The sequence below is a fragment of the Erigeron canadensis genome, chromosome 2, assembly GCF_010389155.1.
Source record: "Erigeron canadensis isolate Cc75 chromosome 2, C_canadensis_v1, whole genome shotgun sequence".
In the NCBI taxonomy this organism is placed as follows: Eukaryota; Viridiplantae; Streptophyta; class Magnoliopsida; order Asterales; family Asteraceae; genus Erigeron; species Erigeron canadensis.
This window is the reverse complement of record NC_057762.1, coordinates 1,502,384-1,526,765: the sequence shown is the minus strand read 5'-3', so window position 1 is coordinate 1,526,765 and position 24,382 is coordinate 1,502,384. Positions and strand designations below refer to the sequence as shown.

Genomic DNA, 24,382 nt, shown 5'->3' with positions numbered 1-24,382 from the left:
TGACTCATACTCCTACTTCGCATTCAACTAGTTCACATTAAATAGTGTAAGAACTAAGGTGAACCATACATCTAAACAAGTTCCTACACAAGCACGTATAATTAAGTCCAGTTAATACACCTATACTAATGACTAGAAATCTCTAATTGTTAGGTATATTAAAGTCCGGTTAAGTGTGCTATGGCAAATATAATCGCATACAGTTTCGTTCTAAGCTCTTATCCATTTGGAAGCATGAACAGCCACAAATCTATAGTTAAGCTAACAATTCTAACTAATCGTTCATCCTACCAAGCTAATGTTGCTTAGTTATCGTCATCTTTTGTCTACTTGCAAAGCTTATATTCTCAAAAATAGTTTTTAGACACATAAAAACTTTAAAATTTGCATGAAATAAGTAGTAGAAAACTTGCATTAAATCAAACAATAAGACCGAGGGTTTTTCTTATTCCATCCCCCACAATTAAATTGTACAAGGTCCTCGTTGTACTAGCCATAGAAAACAAAGGGAAATAGGAAAAACATGTAATATTAAAAGAAAAGGATTAACAAAACTTCTCGGATCTTAAATGATTGTTGTTGGAAGATGACATTTGCGGAGCGACTTGAATGATGTTGAATCTTCAATGACTTGCGTCATCTCCATTTGATGGCGATCCATGGATGCGTCTCCACCTTCTTTTCTTTTTTGTGTTTTTAGAGGGAGTATATTATTTATATATTTTCTTCTCAATGTCATTATAAACGCAGTATAATTTCATTGTAGACTAAATAATTAAATATCAAATATAAACAAGATATCCAAAATAAAGTATCACCCATCACATAACAACAAACTATTCTTTCAATAAACTATTTGATTTTAGTTTATATAATCACATGACCTCATTCCAATTCACTATAACATAAAACACTCAGATTGAACCATTGAAATATAATAATTACTGTATAAATTATTACCACAACGTTTTATGATATTAGTAAATTATTATTAGGGTTAAAAGAAGACTTACAAATTACAATAAAAGTGGAACACACACAGTGGAAGGAATATTTTTAATAAAGAAACAAGATTTTGTAATTACGTATTATTAGCAAAGAATAAAATTAGGGTATAATGGTAATAACATAATATAATAAATGGGATTTTAAAATAAAATAACAGGTGGCATTTAGGTTAAAGTTTAGGTGTTTTTATTAGGTGTAACATCCTAAACTTTTCGATCTTTGACCTTGACTTTGTCGTTAGTCAGTCAACAACTTCTATCGTTTGACCGTTAGTTGATCTTTGATGTCGTTAGTTTCTTTAATTACTAGGTGAATGATTTGTTGTTAAACGATGATTAATGTGCCTATATGTGAATAAGTTATTGAGTTATGTGATACTAATATGATGTGTCGGTTCACCATTATGTGCCTAAGATGTTAATTAGTCATCCGTTAGTCTACGTATTAGGTTTGGGCCTTAGTTTTTAGGCTAAAATGACTTTTTGGGCTTTTTAAGTGGGCTTTAGTAAGGCCCAATTCTTATGAACGAATTTGGAAGACAAAACCAGGTTTATTAATTAGGGTTGAAAACCCTTACTAACTTATTGGTAACTCACCATAGTCACATATTTAAGCCACCACATCTCATAGTCTCTATTCAACTTAACAATTACCATTCTCTCACTTATTTTTTCATCTTTTCTCTCAAAATTCGTGGGTTCTTATTAGATAACAGTAACTATGCTTTTTTTTCCCCAAATATATGTCAATTACAATCATCTTTGTTTGTGTCTAGGGATTTCCAAACCGAAAATTAACATTTTCGGGTATATTTTGGGATCTCAATGATGACGGACATACAAGAAGTGGTGATTACTGTAATATGGTTCATTTTTGATATCTTTTAATTCTGTAAAATAGTTTAGGATGATCTCGATTCACACATATGGATTTCAAAACGATTCGTAACGTTTTTAATGACTTTTTTCGTGAGATCCAGTGATAAAAGCGGTTTAAATGGTATTTGTTTTCTGTAATATCTTCTTTTCTAAAAATGATGAGTTAAGCAAAAAGAATCATCTAAATCCGTTAAGTAACGAAGCGGCAATAGTGATTTAAAGTTTATACGTATACAATTATCGAGTTTTTGATACGATGATGGGACCTTTTAAAAAGAGATTTTCTTCTGGATTTAGATTCATTACTGAAAAACATGAATTTGAAAAAAGAATCGATTAAAATGGTTAAGTAACGAAGCCGCAATCGCATTTTCAAATTTATGTATTATATAGCGACAGAACTAGCGACGACCTTAGCGACAGAAAGGGTTTTTCCCGATCAATCTGCATGTCCCATCCGCTGACGTCATGCTGACGTCATGTCGCCGACGTCACGCTAAAGTCGTTGATAGCAGAATTTACGATTTAGTCCCTAAAGTTTCTGAAATTAACAGTTTCGGTCCCTGAAGTTTTTGAATTGACATTTATGGTCCTTGTAGCTTTAAAAGTGACAGTGTTGATCCTTGTAGTTTTGAAAGTGACGATTTTGATCCCTGTAGTTTCAAAAGTGACAGTTTTTATCCCTGTAGTTTTTAAATTGACAATTTTGATCCCTGTAGTTTTGAATTGACATACTTGGTCCTTGCAGTCTAAAAGATTGAAATTGTCAGTTTTGAATCTTGTGGTTCGAGATTTAAAGTGTCATTATTGAACTATAAAAGTTCTTGAATGTTTAACACTTTAAAGTAGTTAGTATAAAGCTTGATCTTGAGTCTTCATTAAAAGACAATGTTAGTGAGTATTTGTTAAAAAGAAACTTAGCAAATTAACAATTAATTGGACTCTTTTGTACATTATAGGTTCTGAAGGTTTGAGCCTTCACTATTGAGTCTTAGTTGGTGTGATATTGTGGAATTACTTTCTTATTGAGGTAAGATAACATTTTTCGTCACCTGAGGGTACAACAAAATATAGTTTTTATAAATTAAAACCTCAAATGTATATAATTGCATGTTGGTATGATTATGGGATTATATGGGAGGTTTTATGGGATATGTATGATTACCATTATTGATGTATGGTAAGATATGAATGCTTCAAAGGTATGATGTTATGCATGTGAAATGAAATGATGACATGTTTTTATAAATGTTTGTATGGCTTGAACACCTAGTCGCTAGACATGTGAATAGGATTGCCATGACACGTGCACGATTAAGGGCCCTAAAGTAAAAGATGATGTATGTGATTAGTTTAGGTGAAAGTGTAGCCTAAGCTAATATAATTAATAAGTCTCGAGCATATGTAAAGTCTTGTGTTAAGTTTAACTCGTGCTGGTTCCTCGGAGCTAGGGCGCATGTGGTCACGTGGTTTGGGAATCATGATACCTCCCGTGGCATAGTTACGTTTGAGTATTCCGGGTGTAGTAACTAACCACCATTGCATAAAGGCATAAACGATTTATTCAGTTTGAAAGACATTGTCATTTCCTTCACGATGCCGATGGACTACCTTATGGTTTACCTATCATGTCGGGTGTGAGGATTCCATATATGGTCTACGACCGCCTGCACACAAACCCCCACATCCCTATGTAAGTGACATAAGTCACTTAGCCTACGTCTAGGCAAAGATACAAATTAAAGAAAGAAAGAAAGATACAAAAGTAAAATTAGACACATTTAGGAATATGATGATCCTAATGTGACATGTTTATTGTGTGCTATGATATATATGTGATATTAACATTTAATTCATGTTTTTGTTAATATATTATGAAATGACAAATATTTTCAAATTCATGTTATCTTACTTAGCTAATTTTATTAGCTAACACGTGTTCTTTGAAAATGTTGTACCTTCAGGATTAGCAAGCTTGAGCTAGGAAATGATTAGCTCAGTGAGATGTGTAGAATTAATAAAGAAGATTAGCATTAGACATAGAATGCTTAGACTTCACCTTAGCCTTATGCTATGGTTATTTTATTATGTTTTATGACTTTTGTAATAATGATGGCATTTATGTTGGTGCCAAAACTTGGATTTCATTTATATTATTTTGATGATGCACTTGTAAAACCATTTATAAAATGTACCATCCGTTATGGATGGAGCAGTTTTTAAAGTATTATGTTCCTCAACATTTTAAACGCCGTTTGACAAAGTTTTTAAAAATTCAAGTTTTTAAATGACAGTGTTACATTAGGCTTCCTAATCATTAGTGTAAAATATATAACAACTTGACATTGTTTGCACAAAATAAACACATAAAGCCTTAATCGATTGACCAAAATAAAAAAATTTCCTACATTGATTGCACAAATTCATGGGTAGTTTACATTAAGGGGTGAAGTCAGTGGTCTACCCTTCCCTCCAAACTTTACCGCCAATAAAAACCTTCCACCTCAATTTTCCTCAAACATCCCAAATCTTTCCCAAATCACTGGCGTCACTTTTCCCAATCTTCTCCTCATCATTTTTCTTTCATTTATTTTTAATACTATATAATTTTAAAAACAATATAAACTAAAACATATATATATATACATATAATCAATAATATAGGAATTTAAGGTAGGCGGCAATATGTAATTAGAAAAAAGTTATAGGGACTGAAATGCAACTAATACAAATAAATAAAAAAGTTTAGGGGTACTAAAATGTAATTAGTAATAAGAATAAAAATTAAAAAATAAAAGAGATCTGGGTATACTATTTGTTCTTTTTCTTCATACGGCTATATTTTTAACTCCATTGACCAAACTTAAAAAAATACAAAAAAATTAACCGTTGGTGGGTTAACATCACAACCAATCAAAAAGACACCTCTCCCCCCCCCCCCCCCCCCCCCATCTCTCTCTCTCCCTTCTATCGGTGAACAACCCCGCAAATCTCTTTCTCTCTCCATCGCCCATCAATAAACCGCCGACGACGGTGTACCCCCGCGGGGCCACCACCGGTAAACCTCCTTCGGCTACCACTTCCTCCCCCTAATGAACATCTAATTAGGTCACTAGACACATAATCATTTGGGTTAAGTCACTGAATGACTAATGTGTTTTCCCTCATTTACATGGTTGCCCATTAAACTGAATTATTAATATATATTACCCACATACTTTTTTAATTATTACATGGTTCACCAACGGTTGACCTAATGACGTACTATAACAGCTAAACTCTACTTTTACTCTTTCTTTTTCCAAAAATTTGTTAAATTCTCATTATCACCAATTTTTGAAGTAGCTGATCAAGTGCTAGACTAAGTTATTTGAGGATTTGATCAAGTGATTCTGGAAATCGATTAGTACTTACCAACACATAGAATATGACAAACATGAAACATATATAAAATTTACTTGCCTTCACAAATCTATATAGAAAATTTGCAGTTGTTCATTAGGATCCGAGTCAGCTGAAAGCTTACACAATGCATCACCACAAACAAAAGCCAGAAAGCTTTATCGATATATGATGAGACCAAAGCACTTATAAATTGTGATGTCTTTTAGCACCATAAAATTTTTCCGACGACCGGAAAAAGAATGGCGGTGACTGACATGGCGAAAAATTTTCCCGACGAAAATTCTGGTAAATATTCCGGCAACGATGCAACACCCTAATTCTATGATACCCGAATTCAAACATATCTTTTCTATCTTCGTATTAACAGATCTACAATGAATTGCAACACCCTAATTCTATGATAACTGATTGGGATGAAGTCAAGAAAGAAAAAGAAAAAAGGGACAACGAGGTGGGTCAGAAGGCAGCGGAAACAATGAGTGCCAATTAACTTTAGATTGAGCAATTAACTGATAGGAAGGAAATAGGATGGCTAGTGGTGTTGCATCGTAGCCTCGTAGGTACATCTGTCATAACTTCAAATAAGAAATCCAAGGAGAAATAGGATGAGAAAATTGGGAAGAAAGTTTTTTTTTTTTCATATGTAGATCATATTTGCTGGAAAATTTTTAGAAATTACTATATTTTTGGAAAAAAAAAATAAAGTAAAAATAGAGATTACCTGTTATTATGGTCATCAGGTAAACCGTTGGTGAACCATGTAAAAATTATAATGTTATTGTGGTCATCAGGTCAACCGTTGGTGAACCATGTAAAAATTAGACTAGTATGTAGGTGATATACATTAATAATTCAGTTTAATGGGCAACCATATAAATGAGGAAAAGTACATTAGTCATCCAGTAACTTAACCCTAATCATTTTAGTATTGTTAGTTAACATTAACCGGTAAAAGTTTACATTTTCTACCTATATTGTTTTTTTTTTCCTAACTATATTGTATTGTAAACCCATAAGACCTGTATAACCCATTGCCGTTTTTTTTTATAAAAAATGGTAGAAACAACAACATTTTCAATATCAAATTCTACAATCTACACTAACTTCCAACAATGAAAACAACTTAATTTTCAAATTTCAATAATTTTAATATTGAACTATTGATAGTAATATAAAGACATTAAGTTAAGATAAACACCTTTCAAACAAAACTCTAATTGGTTTTGGTAACTAAAAGTCATATACTTTTAATGAATATAACATAAAAACAAAAAAACTTAATAAGCCCGTGATGTTATTTTGCAATATGCCCATTTAGCTTGAAAATTACATGAAGTGGTTCCTTCTTGTACATTGCTATATCCATTTCTTCATCCATATTCATCTCCATAGGGTTTATGTTGTTTGGAATCAACCAGTCAAAATTCAAAATCAAAGAAGCAACCGTTAGAAGGATTACCTTAGAAGCCATTGTTTCTCCTGGACACATTCTTCTTCCCGATCCAAACGGCAAGTATCCAAAGTCATTCCCTTTGTAACTCAAACCCGATCCAATAAACCTTTCGGGTTTGAACCTCAAAGGATCGTCCCAAATCTTTGGATCACGATTGATCGCCCACACGTTTACTAGTACTTGACTATCTTTTGGAATGGTGTATCCCATGACGTTACATGTTTGCATAGCTTTACGAGGTATAAGAAGTGGTCCTGCTGGATGCAATCTTATTGTTTCCTTGAAGCAAGCTTCTAAGTAAGGAAGGCGGACTAGATCCGACTCATTTACTTCATTTCCATGGATTTGTTTCATAACTTCATCCCTGGCTTTTTGCATTGCTTCTTGGTTTTTAAGAAGCTCTGCTATAAACCATTCAATGGTTAGACTCGTGGTTTCAGTGCCCGCGGCAAATAGTTCCTGAGTTAAAGGACGGGCTATAGTCAACTAACGTACTTTCTGAAAAAGTTCATTTTGTGTAACGTACTTTTTCTTTAACAAACACGTCATTTTGTGTAATGTACTTTTCAAAAATGTATTCAAGGTATTTGTTGAAATGATAAGTTCAATCAAAGAGTTGGAAATAGAAAGAGACTAACCTCCATCAGTGGATTAATCTGTCGATTCGTGAAGCCTTTTGCAATCAAGCTATCGACGAAATCCTTTGGAGATGAAGAACCATTGGTTTCATTTCTTTTCCTTTGGATACTATCAACCCAAATAGCTCCAAGTTCATGTTCTATGATATGCATAACTTGCTTATACCAACCTTCTAAATCCCAACGACTCAATATTGGAAACATGTCTGCTAATTGTGGCTTTGCAACTATCATAACAAGTCTTCGTACAGTGTCCATAATACCCGAGCCTATACCATTTCCTTCGTAGTCTACTAGATCCATCGATAACGAAGCATTGCCTAAGATGTTCATCGCGGTTACAAACACGACATCCTTTATAACTATATCTTCGCCTTCCTTTGTAGCTAGATACTTCACCATCTCCATAACCTTGTTCTCTCTAATATTTGCACGAGATTCCAAAGCCGTGCCTGAAAGAAGGTCGGTTTTGTAGATATTCCTTAAATACCTCCAACCATCATCACATTGTGATGTAAATACTAGATTCATATTATGAAATGTTGGTTCTTTGTTTCGAAGCAATATTGATACATCTCGACCCGAAAGAGCATGATCATGGGTCTTAAGAATCTCTGAAGCTGCATCTGGTGTTGACCCGACTATTAGGATTCTTTGACCGATACGGAGTGAAATGAGGGGTCCATACAGGTGAGACATCTTGGTGAAACTAATATGAGGATTCTTTCTTCCGATTTGAAACATGTTCCCTACGATTGGCCATGGACGTGGACCGGGTGGAAGTTTATGTTCTTTCGAAGAACTACGCTTAATGATCATTCGAAAAAAGAAAAAAATGGCTAGTAAAGGAACTAGGAGAGTGAACATTGTTCCCAAGTTCATTGTCTTCTTCGTTTATAGCATGAATCCTTACTCATAAATAACTACTAATTAAGCAAGAAATAGAGCATTAGGCATGGAGATACTTGTATAGTTCTATAGGTTTTAACTAGTAAAGTAATTAACTTACATATCAACCAAATGAAATAAACATGAATGAATGTTTCTGAACCTACAGCTTCATATAATTAAAAGAATTGCATCGTTGATGATCCAATCTACCGCTAGTAAAAGGAGAGGACTATTGAAAATATATATATTCTGTAAAGGAGCTAGATCGTGTGTAATTTAAAATGGAAGCGTGCGCCTTGAAATAAGGACGAGTAACATGCCATGTGTTAGTATATGTTTTATTTTCATCTCATTTAAAACTAAAGATTACTCGTATTAAATTTCTAGGTTTTTGTGTTTGATAATTAAATAATGGATTTTAGTGTAATGATTTTTGTGAGTATAAAGTATTTTGACCTCATAGATGCTTTAGATTTTAGAGTATCATGAAATCTTCAGGGAGGGGGATTCTCTCAAGTTAGGATACCAACTTGAGTCAAGTTAGGATAATTTTAACCATTGGATTAAAATAAAATGTCAAAATTCAATTATTAATTTTGAATTTTGGCCCTTGATCATAATTCAAGGGCTATGATTCTTTTAACTTGACCCCTCAAGTTGTTTTCAACCCCTCAAGTTGTTTTCAACTTGAGGGAATCTCCATCCAATCTTTAGAGAATTAAAATTACTCTAAATGAGACAAGCTATTTGTGATCTACTTGAGTTCAACTCGTTAAAAGTTCAAATCAAACCAGCAAACCTATACGAGCTCGAGCCGAGTTTAATTTGAGTATAACTTTGAGAACGTTTAATGATTGATGAGCTCGAGCTCGAGCTCGGCTCAACACATTTACTAACTAGTAGTTTGAGTTTGAACCAAGATATTATATGACATTTCGTGTAGAAAATTAAGAACAAATTCATGAGTTAATTATACATGAATAGTTGCATCTTTTGCAGATGAAAGACCAAGACATGATTCAAAAGGGAAAGTGCAATGCGAACACTACTCTAATTTCTTGAAACGGTTAATTATGATCACTGGCTGGCCACAAGCATACTGGAACCCCAGTCTATTAGGTTCAAGCCCCTTTTACTTGCTACCCTTTCCTGAACCACTTACACCACTTGTGGACATGTACATAGTAAGTGCTCGGATTTGATGAAGATCAGAACTAAACACTAATCACATTTATCTACCATTCTAACACTAAATATGGTACTTGTAATTACACGTTTTCATATCGAATAGTCTATTAACTGAACCCGAATCTAACTGTACAAGAACCTGTTCACTATCAGTAGACTTAGTGATAGCTTTTAACTAATACGGCATCGATATGCTGATCACATATAACATACTCTTATAATTGAAAAGAATAATCACATAATCATATAACAATCATGTAACTCAAGTGTCGTATGGGATACAATTAGCTTAAGACAAGATGAGATATCGTGGGTAAATATTGTTTGGTTTCATAATTGCATTCCCAGACATGCGTTTCATTTGTGGTTAGTTATTAGGAATAAATTAAAAACTCAAGATAGGATGAAACATTGGGAAGTTGGGAGCTTGTATAATCTCAACTAAATGTGTTGCCCATTGTGCCAAACTGGTGTGGACTCTCGAGATCACCTTTTTTTCCAGTGTTCCTTTTCCATGGAGGTTTGGAATTTAATCAGACCTTTGGCGCATATGCAACAAATTGATGGAAAATGGATTTTGATTGTAAGTCATCTATTGTCATTGTCAAAGAGGAAATCTGCATCAGGCATCATAAGTAGATTGGTGGTGGCAGCAGCGACATACTTCATTTGGCAAGAAAGAAATGCAAGATTATTTTTGAACGAGACTCGAAGTGCTAACCAGATTCGAGACATGATCGTGGCTACCACTAGATTGAAGATTCTAACTATCAAATTCAAAGAAAAGTCCAGCAATATGCTTGTTTTGAAGACGTGGAAGATGCACCAATGCGCACCTTATGATGGAAGAGATTTATGATGGAAGAGATGAACATGGCTAATGTATAGCTGGTAAGATTGCATTGGATATCTATGTTTCTTTTGATTATGTAGTGCAAGTATATGGTTTTTCTTGCTACTAGTCTTAGCTAGTTGTCTACATGTATATGACATGTCATATACATGAGTTAATGTGTTATTCACTCACATTACCTGTACGAAGCACCGATTTGTTGTTATAATAGAATCACCAGGGTAACCTTTTACCCAAAAACAATCATGTAACTGATATAACTAATAAACTAAAGTAAAATGGCACATATGTATACTAACTTTCACTTAGGCAATATGTCAAACAACTTGCATGCATAAAACTTGATATAACTAGATATCCTTATTTTTGAAACAAACTTCGCCCAAATTTGAGGTTTTTACAAACACTTTGATCATAACATCTTCAAAATCATATAACATGAACTTTTGTTTACAAAGTTTTCTGTTAGTGTAAGATACCAATCTATCATCTATTAGTAATTAAAAACTTTTGTTTTCGGCTATAAAACAAAAATATTTGTATAAAATAAATTTAATAAAACCAGTCAAATGTGAGCAAATAAAGCAAACATTAATAGGAATTTGTATACGATTGGTTGGTAACGGAGAAGAAAAGTCCAGTTTCGTTATTTTTGTGGTCCACGGCGCTTCTAGTGTTCTAGAGGTTGACTTGTTCACGCCTATCAACCCCCCGGGCCCGGTCCACTTGACAGGTCAAATACCATTACTCATTTGTCTAACCTTCTTTTCACATCTTTCTTTGTTTTCAACTTAATATTGTTACAAATGCACATAATTACATGATACAGGAATTAGTATAAGTATTTTTACATTTAAATAAACACATACACTTTTTATTCTAGTTAACAATATATAATGACACTTTAGTGACATGGTCAACATCTAACCCCTAAAACAAAACTTCCATCTTATCTACATCCAATTAACAAAACGAATTACATACACCTTGAAAAAAGTATGAATTATATAAATTCATCAGTGCTTGCCTATATATATATGTCTGTACTTCCAATTGAATTTCCACCTTCATATTGTTGACAAACAAAAGTCAAAATGATAGTAACACATTCAAAAAATCATCTCTTTAGGATAATTTGTGTGTTTGGTATGATCATGATCATGTCCAATGCAAGAACCTTAAACCCGACCAATCAACGGATCAGAGCCACTAATCTTGGAGGCTGGCTTGTTACTGAAGGCTGGATGAAACCCTCCCTCTTTGATTCCATTCCAAATAAAGATTTCTTGGTTCGTTTTATATTTTTATATAAAATTGTGTCTAACTAACTTGTTTTTGGGCCGAAAACATCCATGGTTTTCGTACTGAAAACAAGTTAGCTTGTCTTTTCTTGTTTTTAAACTGAAAACAAGTTAGTTAGTTTTTGAGTTTTTTTTAACTCATAATACCTGTTTCTCGTTTGTTTAACTTGTTTTCAATGTGCATTACTGAAAACAAGTTAAACGAACGTAGATGAATCTCAATTTAGCTGACTATATGATTCATCGATTGATAGGATGGAGTCGGGCTTCAGTTTAAGTCGAAGACAATTGGAAAGTTCCTTTGTGCTGAGCTCGGTGGAGGTACAATCATCGTTGCAAACCGAAGTTCTGCTTCTGGCTGGGAAACTTTTCATGTAAATTCACTTAAATATTTACCCACTGTAAATGAAGCGTAACATGAGCGTGCATTCGTATATTTAGCGTTATATTAATATTGATCTTGTTTTCATTTTTGGCAATTGTAGTTGTGGAGGATGAGTGCAACAAGTTTTCATATGCGGGTGTTTAACAAACAGTTTCTAGGACTTGACTCAACAGGAGTTAATTTAGTCGCCACTACGACCAACTCTCAAACATCGGGTGTTTTTGAGATTATCAGAAAACCCGATGATACAAGCCTTGTTCGGATTAAAGCACCAAACGGGTTGTATTTGCAGGTACAATTCTTTCTTCTCTCGATTTCGGTGTTTTTATAATTAATGTGTTTCTGTTGATATATATATATGCAAAAGAGAATGAGTTTATTGGCTCTCATTTTTTAGTTGTTCGATTACAGGCTAAATCTGAGGACCTTGTTACAGCTGATTCAAAGGGAGACGGGGAATGGGGAGACGACGATCCTTCAGTATTTGAAATGACGATTATCGAAACATTCAAAGGAGAGTATCAAATCACTCGTGGTTACGGTCCTTTAAGGGCGCCAAAAATCATGAAAGTATGATTTTATTCGTTTATACATTTATTTTTCTTTTTTTATATCTCATATACTTATATATAGTACATTTTTTTAACGGTATATCATCAAACATAGTATACATACTTTATGATTTTTCATTGTACCATACTTTAAAAAATATATTTAATAGTATACGGGTAGTAGGTTACAAGAACAAATAACAAGGAGAAGATGCTTGGTTCCGGTTTTTTCAAAGAATTTTTTTTGTATACATATACTTGGCTGTTGGGTCACCAAGCAAATATGTTGAATAGAGGGTGGGTGTTTAATATGAAAATGTACTATCTTTTTATACACATTAAATGAAGCGGGCCTTGTTTAGTATTTTCTTAAAATTAAAAAGAACTACCATTCAACTATTGTTGATAAAAAGCAACAATTCATAATAGCATGCCTTCCAAATTAAATACTATAAAAGTCAAAATTATTTTAATACAATTAAAATCATGGTTTTGACTCGTCATTTTCAACTCTAACTGTCAAAAATATGAATTCGATCATACACTCATAAACTAACTATATCTAATGGAGTATAACAAATTATCAATGCTAATATATTTTCGGGCTATATATATATATATATATTGCATAATTTTATAGGATCACTGGGATACATTCATAGTAGAAGACGACTTTAAATTCATAGCGACAAGCGGATTAAATGCTGTTAGAATTCCGGTAGGATGGTGGACCGCCAGCGATCCAACACCGCCAAAACCATATGTAGGAGGATCTTTGCAATATCTTGATAAGGCCTTTTTATGGGCAAGGTATGTGTATAACATATGTTCATTAGTTTGTTTCTAAATTGCATTTTTTGTTTAACAAAATTGAATTAACTTTTTAATTTAACCATTTCCTTTGGTTACTAGGAAATATAATTTGAAGGTAATATTGGATCTACATGCCGCTCCCGGGTCACAAAATGGGTATGAGCATAGCGCTACTCGTGATGGTTCTATTGAATGGGGCCAAACAGATGAAAACATACAAGAAACGGTCCGGGTCATTGAATTTTTCACTGCTAGGTAATTAAGTAATTATGTGAACTCTTGTTATATATATGTGTTTTGAACAAATTAATGCAAATTCTATTTATCTTTTTTGTTTTTTTTTTTCTAAAGGTGTTACCCTGGTTCGACTAATTCTAACTTTTTTCACGTATATTTTCTAAAGTTGAACGGGATATGTACTTTTATAGGTATGCTTCAAATCCGAGTTTATATGCAGTTGAACTCATAAATGAGCCTCGCGCTTCAGGAGTGCCACTAAGCGTATTGACCAAGTATTATGATCTTGGGTATAAAGCCGTACGAAAGCATGCTCCTAATGCCTTTGTGATTTTATCAAACCGACTTGGAGGTGAACCGAAAGAGCTCTTTCCTCTTGCAAGTGGAATGAAGAATGTGGTTATTGATGTTCATTATTACAATCTATTTTCAAGTGTTTTTGATGACATGACAGTCGAAGAAAACATTGAGTTCGTCAGAACCAATCGTTCTGCTGAGCTACAAGCCATCACGACATCAAATGGACCCCTAACGTTCGTTGGTACGTTCATCTAGCTAGCTACAATGTACCTTATGTATGTTATAAATTTCAATGAAATGAAGTTCTAATATTTGTGATATATTTTGTAGGCGAATGGGTGTCCGAGTGGCAAGTAAGAGGAGCTACCAAAGAGGACTACCAAAAATTTTCGAAGGCTAACTTAGATGTATTCGGACGAGCAACTTTCGGGTGGGCTTATTGGTCGCTAAAAAATGTTAACAACCATTGGAGTATGGATTGGATGATCAAAAATGGTTATATTAACCTTTAGCAATGTATGGAATATATAGTTTTCTTCATTGTTGCAAATTTATTTTTGACACAATAAATAAAACATATATAAAAATATATATTTTTAGGCTTCAATCTTTACAATGTGGAGTGCGATAGAACTACGAGACTGATTTTATGAAGCGTTCGAACTAAACATTACAACCTAAGTATATCTATATCTATATCTATACTTCTTTATAAAGTATTTTGAAGTTTTATTTATAGTATGTCTTAAAAAATTAAGCATACTTTTTTTTTTCAAAAAACCCCTTTCACTATATATATGGTTTTCAAAATGGTCCTTCACACACTACAACACTGAATTACAGTATCTATCCTTATAACAAATTGTCACTCCTAAAACAAAATCCGCTACAACGTGTGGGTATTATATGCTCGTATCATAAAATAAAAACTGAGGATATAATAGTCAATTAAATGAAACTCCGATGTAACAAGTAAAACTTTCAATGAAAGTAATCAAAATGTCACCTCCCATTTCCCATATGAAATACCGAAATTAAGAAAGGGAATAATAAAATAAAAGAAAGAAAAATTTATTAGCACGCGATTCCATTTATGAAATGAGTGGGAAATGAAACAGCCAAGTAAGTGGAGAATGAATGGCAAAATTCAAGTTGGGAGAATAGTATTGTAAATGTTTGGACCCATTTCTGCCGAACGAGGCCACCAGGGGTTGTTTTTTCCACGCGAAAACATCACCATATTATGGTGAAATCTAATTGTGAAGTCTTGTGTGTATTTTGGATAATAAAATATTGATCATGGACAGTTATAAGTATTCAGAAGGAAAAATTTTCAAGAGTTGTCATCCCTAAGACATGTTGGAATATATAACTAAATATCATTATACACGAGTACGCAACGAAAGCAAATCAAACCATGTAATCAAATAATTAACCTTGAAATACGTTTTAAGGAATACCTTTAAATGTAGATGATAAAGTAAAGAAACTTTAAAAGGATTTGAAGTAAATCCCTCTACGATCGCACAGTTGACACCTCTTATACGGTATGCCAGTACCCTGATCACGAACTCACAAACCCGTTGTGTATCTCCATTCTTTCGAAACCCCAACACTTGAATCACCAAAACTCCTTGGTATTCGTCGAACAAGTTGGAAAAAACAAGATACTTGTTTCGATCGAATTCAATTTGTCGAACAAAACAAAAACCCCAAGTGCAATTAATGCCAAGTATATTTAAATATAATACTTGTTCCACGAATGGAACCAATCTAAAAGTTAAGATTTTGGTGTTTTGGTTTTTCAACTGAGAAGAATCGGAGGTGAGAGTAATTAGGTTTTACAACTCTAATTTTCTTGTGTGAATGGATGTATAAACCTTTAAGGGTGTTTGGTATGAGTGAATCAAAAATAATGAAAATGTAATAGAGAATGAATATAGTGAGAAAAAAAGAATGGGTATTTGGAAAGAGAATCGATTCCGTCGTTTGGTACAAGCAGAGAATGAATATATAAAAAATACTAAATTTTAAATAATAATCAAATTTAATACATATAACATCACTAAAACAAAAAAAAAATTAAAAATTTCCATTCCCATCAATTCTCTACATTTCATAGAGAATTGAGGGACTGGAATTGATTCCCTATTTTCGATTCTCTTTCCCGTTCTCCATTACAACCAAACATAATAAGTGTTTCTCATTCCATTTCCACCCTTTCCATTTCATTGTACCAAACACCTCCTTAGATTTAAGTCTCTATTTATATGGAGATATTAGGGCATAATGACTTGGTGATCAAGTCAAATTAAGGCCTCTAATGAGCCTTCAAAACCGGCCCCCCTAGTCTAATTAGAGTCCAAAACCCTAATTATCTTATTTCACAATTAAACCTCCTTCTAATTAACTTAAATATAATTAACTTAACTTATTTAAATTAATGATTTCGTGATCAAACTAATTAATATATTACTTTAATATATTAATTAATAATATAGAGTTATCGTGTCATTCGTGTGACCCCGTAGACTTAAATTATTTCTGGACATACGTTTATTTTACGTGATCATATACTAACAAGAAACGAATTCAAAACCTTGGGTAAAATCGAAACTCCGGAAGACCTCTCATATCCGCAATTTGCTGTCTGATTTTATTGTTTCCATTGCTTTTAATGGGTTTGAAAATAAGAATGAGAATCATATTAGATGTGCAAATATGAAAGATTCTGGCTGAATTGAAATCAAATTGTAAGTTTGTTTGGTTATTGAGAGGATTATATGTAAAGCTAAACTACAAAATTAATGAATTAAAAGAAAGGATTAATTGTAAATATGTAATGTCGTAAATGATGAATTGTTGAATTCATATTAAAGAAGTTTGGTTTTGGGCTTAAGAACAAACCTTTATCATTTAAAGTAATAACCCATTAGGCTATTATTGTACGTAATTTGTAAGTGGCAACGCCAGAAATTTTAACTAATAGCCAAATGGGCCTTTCCGTAACCAGTCCAAATATCTCACGCATTTACATTTACCTACATAACTACACGACTACACGACTATCGCCAAATTTGCAACGGCTCATCGGTTGATCGACTTGTCGGTTTGCTTTGGTTAAGCGATGAAGTCGAAAAATGACAAGCGATGAATTTATTTTTAAATCAACGCCTATATAGCCGTTAATCTTTGAATTTATTTTTTCTAAAACCTTTTTATTTAAAGACTCATCCAAGACTCATTTTACTCACACTTTCATTCATACACAATTTCGATATGGAGGATTTTGTGATCGGTAGCGGAACATCAAACTTGGGTATCTTTATACTTTATAGGAGAAGTCAAAATTTAATTCTCAATTCTTGTGAGAAGTCATAATAAAAAAAACGTAGTACGAGTGATAAAACTAATATAAATTCAAAATATTACATGTACATATTAAAATTAATTTAAAAACATAGATGACTCACTTTATTATATTAAGTTATATTTATAATTATTGTAGTCTCTCCCACTATTAGAAAATAATGACACCGATTTTTGCATGTTATAATTTTGCGTGTATCATTATTTAGGTGTCATTAAATACTATTTTTCTAATAGTGTCTTTTGGTGTTTTTAAATGAATTTATATTTAAATGACTATTTTAAATTTCATATCGACCATTCAATTCAAATGGAAACTATAGTATAGATGTTGGACCAATAAACTATCTTTTACATGGTCCAGATATGAATAAATTAATCATTTGTAATGATATATACATGGTCCCAATTAATTTCGATTGTTCCAACTTTTTGGAAGCTTATTAATTTATAATAATCCCAACAATATTTTTCTCATAATTTTTTTTATCAGTTTTTACAAACTCAACGTCACATTATCAATTTATCTTTTTATTCTTTACAATTAAACACAATATTCAGAATTACGCATTTATAATATAAGAATGTACATTAATAAAAAAAAAAAAAAATACAACTCGTCTCCATCGTCGTCTTCTTCTTCGTCTCTCGCGAATTGAAGTCACACCAAACGCATCATCGTATGCCAGTCACATCTTTTATCGTGCTTTGTCAAGCTTTTTAATTTTTTTAGTCCTTTTTACTCGACCCTTCAAGAAATAACTTTCGGAGAAATCGGATCGCTTTGAACACTTTTTTTTTTTTTTGCCACCTCTTGAGTAGTCTTCAAGGTTTATTCTTGAATCTTTGCGGTTTGCATAAATTTATCACGGGTTTTATCGCTCAAATATAATATATGGACAAAGTTGAATCCGATGAACTTGTACTCTTTTGACTCTTTTGGCTAAAGTCACGACCCGATGGTGATTCATGATTGACTCTTTTTACTCGACTCCATGTTGGAATCCAAGTCTTGAAAAAGGTGATAGTTTACTTGGCGTAATTGAACCGGTTCTTGGAAAATTAGCAACAATGCATGCTCATCAAGTTGACAACATGCATGTATATTGCAATGCAAGTTGTCGATAAGTAAGTTTCACCTTTCGTCTATGCGTGATATTTTCATAAACTACACATCGTTAATTAGATATTTATAGAGTTTTGAAAGGAAAACTTTATTGACAAGAAAGATATTCATATGATACAAAGGGAATAGATACAACAAACTAGCAGGCTATTAGGGAATATCATTTAAGGGGACGGTTATTTTTAAAGAAGCTAGTGATATTCGTACCATTGTTTCTCATTGATGTATCATAATGTACAAATTTTACAATTGAATGTACAATTTAGTATTATACAAGTGTGGTGCATCAATCAAAACAAATAATACTAATATCTTTTCTCTTATTTTTATGTACATCATGTAAATTAAAAAGTCAGCTTTTTTTTTATGACGTGGCAAGTTAACGTGTATTTAACGGAAGTCTGACACTAAAATTAACGATGTTATATTTATTGAGAATTTTTAAAAAATAAAATCCTTCTAATAGACGAAAACTAAATATGTTCCCCGGCCTTATTAGGAATTTTAAGTAAATATGTTACTTTTTATGAATTTTTCTCTTTTTATATTTAGGTTATTTAAAGTGACGAGTTTTTTTGAGTTAGACATACGTTGTCTAACCGGGGTATTTCATGACTGTTTTTGAAATTTTTTTTAGATCATTTCCAAGATTATATAGAGTGCAATTAATTCGATATTGAGATCTTTTGTAAAGAGGTCGAATATGTAATTGCCATTAAGTTATTCTAGAGGTTGTTTGTATGACTAAATAACGTTGATATAATTTCGATATGACGATATCTACTCATGAGTCATGACACTATTTGATCATGATTATGACCTCAAAAAGGGATCAATGCTTAACGTGACATAAAGTACATCTTATTAATATATTACATATTTAACCTTACATGTTCAACTTATTCCAGTAATGATATATATATAAAGTATATACAAAACGACTAAGATACTTTTCTTTTTCTAAAAATATATGTGAAAGAGCCAAATAAGTGAATCATGGATAGTAAAATGCAAGTAGGGAGACAAGTGTTTGAGTGGGCATAGTTGGACCCATTTGTGAGAAATAATTGACACCCATCAGTTTGCTAGTCCCACGATAAATAAAATAAGCACATCAACATAATTGTTATTTTATATTTATAATTTTTATTACTCCCTATTGTATTGGAGATCAACAGTATACTAAAAAAAATATATGATCAAAGGGTAACTCCTCATGGCATCAATGTTTTGGTAGCTTGAGAATATGAAAATGTATATTGTTTGTAAATATTTTGTATAGGGTATGGTTCCTTTTTTTTTTCGTTATAAACTATGGTTTCTATATATGAAAACATAAAAATGCATTAAAAAGTAAAATGTTAAATGAGTATTTTATGTGAATTGAATAAGATGAAAAAAATAATAAAAAAATACTACTATATAGTAAAAGAGAGAAAAAAAGAGATCACCTCCTATTGGTTCCCAGGAGCCACTATAGATTCTCCCACCCTGATTTACCAATTCTCATATATATCTATACTTCTATACTCCTTATTAAAAATTATATGAAGGTATTTAAAAATTATATATTTAAAACATGTAATTTTACCCTTTTATCCTTTCTTTTAAAACAAAACTAAATATACTCATTCTCTCTTTTTCTCTCCCAAACAACACAAAATATTCTTTGTTTCTATAAATCAAAACAATATACACCCCATAGTTGTCAAATTGTGTATTGTGTGTCGACTCATTTTTTTAATTTTTGACTCGTGACTCGTATCGTAAGAGACACAATAATAAAAAAAAATATAAATATAAAATTATATAATATAGCATATAAAACAAAATTTTGCTATTCAAATACATTTACTGAGATATGAAAAACATATTACAACAACTTAAGTACTCATATTAAATATAAAAATGCAATAATACATAATTTATTAAGAAAAAATCCACAATTTTAACTTATACATTTTTTTAACAGCACAACATAAACCATAAATACATAAAAACTAGATTAATACCCGGTTGGTGACCTAATTACTCGAAAACAACCTATTTGACCCGTCAAACCCACTTGAGTACTTGACCCAAAGCCAACTCAATACAGATCGACCTGATTGACAACCATAACAATTTGGGTTGCCATTACTCGACTCAAACCGAAACCAGAACTGAAACCCTCACGAAAATAACCGAGTTAGGGTTGTGAAATCTCGAATCGCCAACCCACTAACCTTATTTTTCGGGTTAGGTTGCGGTTGACCTATTGGTTTAACAGGTCGACTCTACAACGTGAAAATATTTTTAAGTTTATATAATATTTTTTTAATAGGTCGACCCATCAACCCATTTGACCTGAAATCAACCTACCAACCCATAACTCATATGACTTATTTGACTTAACCTTAAGTCGCCAACCCGTCAATCAACCAGCCTATTTGACCCGACAACCCAAAACTCGACCTACTACCCTGCCAAACCAATTTTTTTTTAAGTTGATGGGTTGGTTTGGGTTGACTGTTGTAGGTAAGAGTTGAAAATTCTGACCTAAAATTTTTAATGGGTTGGGTCAGGGTCACAGGTTTTTTATCCATCAACATGCCAACTCGAACTCATTGACAGCTTTACTAACAATAGTCGTTATTTACATATCTACATACCTTTTATAAACCACAAAAAAGTTGATTTGATATTTTTACTTGAAAATTAAAATAAGTTGGGCCTGTAAACTCGCCAACCCATGTATTAGTCTGGTCAACCCGGATCGACCGGAGTCGGGCCTAGCTCATTTTCGAATGACTGTCCCATTCCATTTTTGGTAAATTTCAACCCACCCTAGTTTAATACCCGGTCGTTAATCAATTAGGGTTAACTCTTCAACTCTCGATAGTCGATTTCACTAAAATGTGAAATGTCGCGAGGATGGAGTATAAACAAAAACAACTTTATAAACGTTTAAGAAACACACGTACCATTATATTAAGCGCATTTCACTAAAGTGTAAAATGCCACGAGGATAAAGTTTAAAAAAAAACAACTTTATAAATATTTTAGAAACACACGTACCGTATTAGATTAAAGGCTTTTTAATTGATTTTATAATCTTAAAACAGAAAAGAATGTATCTAATATTAGTTCATTTAATGTTTATTTTAGTGGGGAAAATAAATAATCATTATTGATAAATAAACAGTATATATAAATTGATGAATTTCTTAGCTACAAACAAAATATAATTTGTCTTTTGATTTTTTTTTAATGTACAAATGTATTACAGAAGTATAAGTTTATGAATGTTAAGTTATATTAAAAGATTCTAACTTATTAAGAATTTGAATCTATTTTTTTATTTATAGTTTTTCTTTAAATTCAGTTGTTACTAAATATAAAAATGACATTTAATAGTTTCTAAATATAATCCAACCAATCAGAATACATGAAAATAAAACTCTCAGCCAATCAGAAGTGAGAGAATTTATTCTTTTTTTCTCTCTGCTCTACCGGCAATATATATATATATATATATATATATATATATATATAATATAATTTATATAATTGAAAAGTTAATCAAATATGCTATGACAAAACACGATGATTAATGGCACGTTTGACGTATATCATTTACAAATGGCAAATGCGTAAGCTTATCCTTTCACTTTCACATATCCCTTCACAATCTATGTTAACAAATACACCTCCCAAGATCATCCAAAAAAAACTTTTGTTTAAATTAAAAATAAACTTTTTACATCTAACCATAAAATCAATCAGCTAAGGTTATACATCGGGTAAGGTTTTATAGCCATGGGGTTATTTGAAAGGGAAAAAACCAATTTGGATAGATATAAAGGTATTATACTTCTAGTTTCTTTACTTTACTCAACATTTTTTTCTAATTTTCTTAAATGAGGGATCTAAGAGCGTGAAAGGGTTAATAAAAAGTCAAAAGAAGAGTTTTTTTGTGAATCGCATGATACACTAGACGTCTCGTATCGGACGTATCGTTACCCGAATCGTCCGAGACATTACGAGTCAAAACCTTGTCCGAGACACCTACCGATACGTTACTTTTTCTTTGAGTATTGTCTCGACTCGTACGAGACGTATCGCGTATCGTACGATACTAACAACTATATATGCACACCCCCTTTATTTATGTGAACAACCACCGCCGTCGTCCATCATCACCAACACCCTGGCCACCGTCGTCGTTCATGATATCCGTAACAATGCGCGGGTACCATGCTCGTCTTATTTTATGTATGTATATTCTAAATTGTAAACCTGCAATTAATTCTAAGGCTTTACACTAATGATGACATTAAGTTATTAACTATGGTTTAAGCTTTCTAGTTCATTCATTGATAGAAAATTGATTGAATGTCATAAAAAAATTATCGCCTGGTGTATTCCGACCAAAATTTTTAGTATCTCGACATATCGCTCTAAAATAATGTGCCCCCTGTCTGTAATGACAAGTTTGGTAAAGTAAAATAAGTCCCCCTGTCATTAATAGTCTGGTCAGGTTATCAAAAATATGGTCGGAATACTAGGCGCCAAAATTTAACTCCGTCATGTATCTAGATTGAATATTTAGATCTATCATTTATTAAATTCAAGTTTCTTACGTTATGTCAATTGTCACTTTCAAGTTTTAACCATTAATTGTTTGGTTACTGTATTGTTTTATAGGTTGGTAACATATCGCAGGAGATCAATTGCATGCGGAGAAAACCATATTTAGTCCATACTAGATTTTTATCCCGCGGAAAACGCGGGTATGTTTTTAAAAATCGATTTTAGTAAATTGATATAAAATTATATTTGAGAAAATAAAATAATTACTTTACAAGTTTAATATATTAGATAAAAACTAATTACTAAGACATACTAATAACATAATTGGTAAATAAGGTAAAAAAATATATATCCATCATCAATACAACTATATCTCAAGTGTCTATACATGAAAAAAGTACACTGAACTCAGAGATATATCTATAAACTATCGGTTGTAAATGCATATAATTGCGTTAATAGCCACCAATACCTCAAGTGTTAGCTCTAATTATTCCCAAAATAACTCCCTAACCATGAAGTTTAATTAGTGTTGCATGGATTCGTGACTTGAATCTCATTTTCGATTTGTCTTCCAGTCACATGGTCGCTTCTTGAGCTGAACACTTGGACGTATGACACGTCAGGTCAACAACACCGTATGTGACTTGCTGCAACAAATGTCACAAATAACTGCTTCAATGATCAGGTTATGTCAAATATATACATGACATAAGGAAACCAAAATCAAAGAAACTGTACGTGTATCCCCTTTCATTGTCGTACCAGGAGACAACTTTCAAAAATTTCTTGTTAAGAGCAATTCCAGGCTGTGCGTCATACCAAGAGCCAACTTTACAAATCTGATACGATAATAGATCTGTTCATACGCAAAAATAGAAAAATACAGACCTGATCTGGAGCCTTGAACGGAGTCTTGACTGGCCCATCATGGAGTAGTGACTGGAGTCTTATCTGGAGCCTTGAACAGAGTCGCTCACCGAAGGGAAACCTTGAACTTTAGTTTTTGAAGTAATAACTGAAGTCATCTGTCATCCATTAAAATGTACATGTTATGCTTCCTTTCGAATAGTATTTACAGTTGGAAGTTAGTTTTGGTTCAGGGGTCATATCCCTTTCCTAATCGACGTAGGTTTTTAACTAATAAATATTCTATTTGACCATTAATAACGAACAATAACCATTCAAGGTTAACACCTTTAACTGATCATAATTACTATCGGAAGTTATAAATAAGACTAAAGAACCTACCACAACATCTCATCTGGAACTAACTGCCCTTTCACCATATATTCCTTTGCTAGCGTCCCATTTCCAAATCCTGCTGCAACTTCTGCGATCAATAAATCTTCACCTTCAAAGTTTTAAAAATTATAAATATAATTATAAATCTGATGCATCAAAGTTTTAAAAA

The 24,382-nt window shown here is 32.4% G+C and overlaps 2 protein-coding genes across 2 annotated transcripts; one reads left to right on the top strand and one right to left on the bottom strand.

Annotated features, from left to right (window-relative positions):
* Positions 1–6,582: 6,582 nt before the first annotated feature.
* On the bottom strand, positions 6,583–8,264 carry LOC122586670 (probable (S)-N-methylcoclaurine 3'-hydroxylase isozyme 2). Its single transcript, XM_043758652.1, has 2 exons — positions 7,383–8,264; positions 6,583–7,203 (listed from the first exon to the last, which is right to left on the bottom strand). The coding sequence occupies exons 1-2, from the start codon at positions 8,262–8,264 to the stop codon at positions 6,586–6,588; spliced, it is 1,500 nt and encodes a 499-aa protein (XP_043614587.1). The 3' UTR covers positions 6,583–6,585.
* Positions 8,265–11,285: 3,021 nt separating this feature from the next.
* Positions 11,286–14,508, top strand: LOC122587449 (probable glucan 1,3-beta-glucosidase A). Its single transcript, XM_043759623.1, has 8 exons — positions 11,286–11,603; positions 11,870–11,989; positions 12,101–12,292; positions 12,412–12,570; positions 13,192–13,361; positions 13,464–13,619; positions 13,793–14,142; positions 14,232–14,508. Exons 1-8 carry the CDS (start codon positions 11,409–11,411, stop codon positions 14,411–14,413), a joined length of 1,524 nt encoding a protein of 507 aa, XP_043615558.1. The 5' UTR covers positions 11,286–11,408; the 3' UTR covers positions 14,414–14,508.
* Positions 14,509–24,382: the final 9,874 nt, after the last annotated feature.

What these genes read in the sequence shown, in the direction of transcription:
- LOC122586670 (XM_043758652.1), bottom strand. Translation starts at nt 8,264, where the DNA reads ATGAACTTGGGAACAATGTTCACTCTCCTAGTTCCTTTACTAGCCATT. An exon ending in AGATTAATCCACTGATGGAG is followed by an intron (nt 7,204 to 7,382) that starts GTTAGTCTCTTT and finishes CCTTTAACTCAG; the next exon opens with GAACTATTTGCCGCGGGCAC.
- LOC122587449 (XM_043759623.1), top strand. Translation starts at nt 11,409, where the DNA reads ATGATAGTAACACATTCAAAAAATCATCTCTTTAGGATAATTTGTGTG. An exon ending in GGGCGCCAAAAATCATGAAA is followed by an intron (nt 12,571 to 13,191) that starts GTATGATTTTAT and finishes ATAATTTTATAG; the next exon opens with GATCACTGGGATACATTCAT. An exon ending in ATTGAATTTTTCACTGCTAG is followed by an intron (nt 13,620 to 13,792) that starts GTAATTAAGTAA and finishes GTACTTTTATAG; the next exon opens with GTATGCTTCAAATCCGAGTT.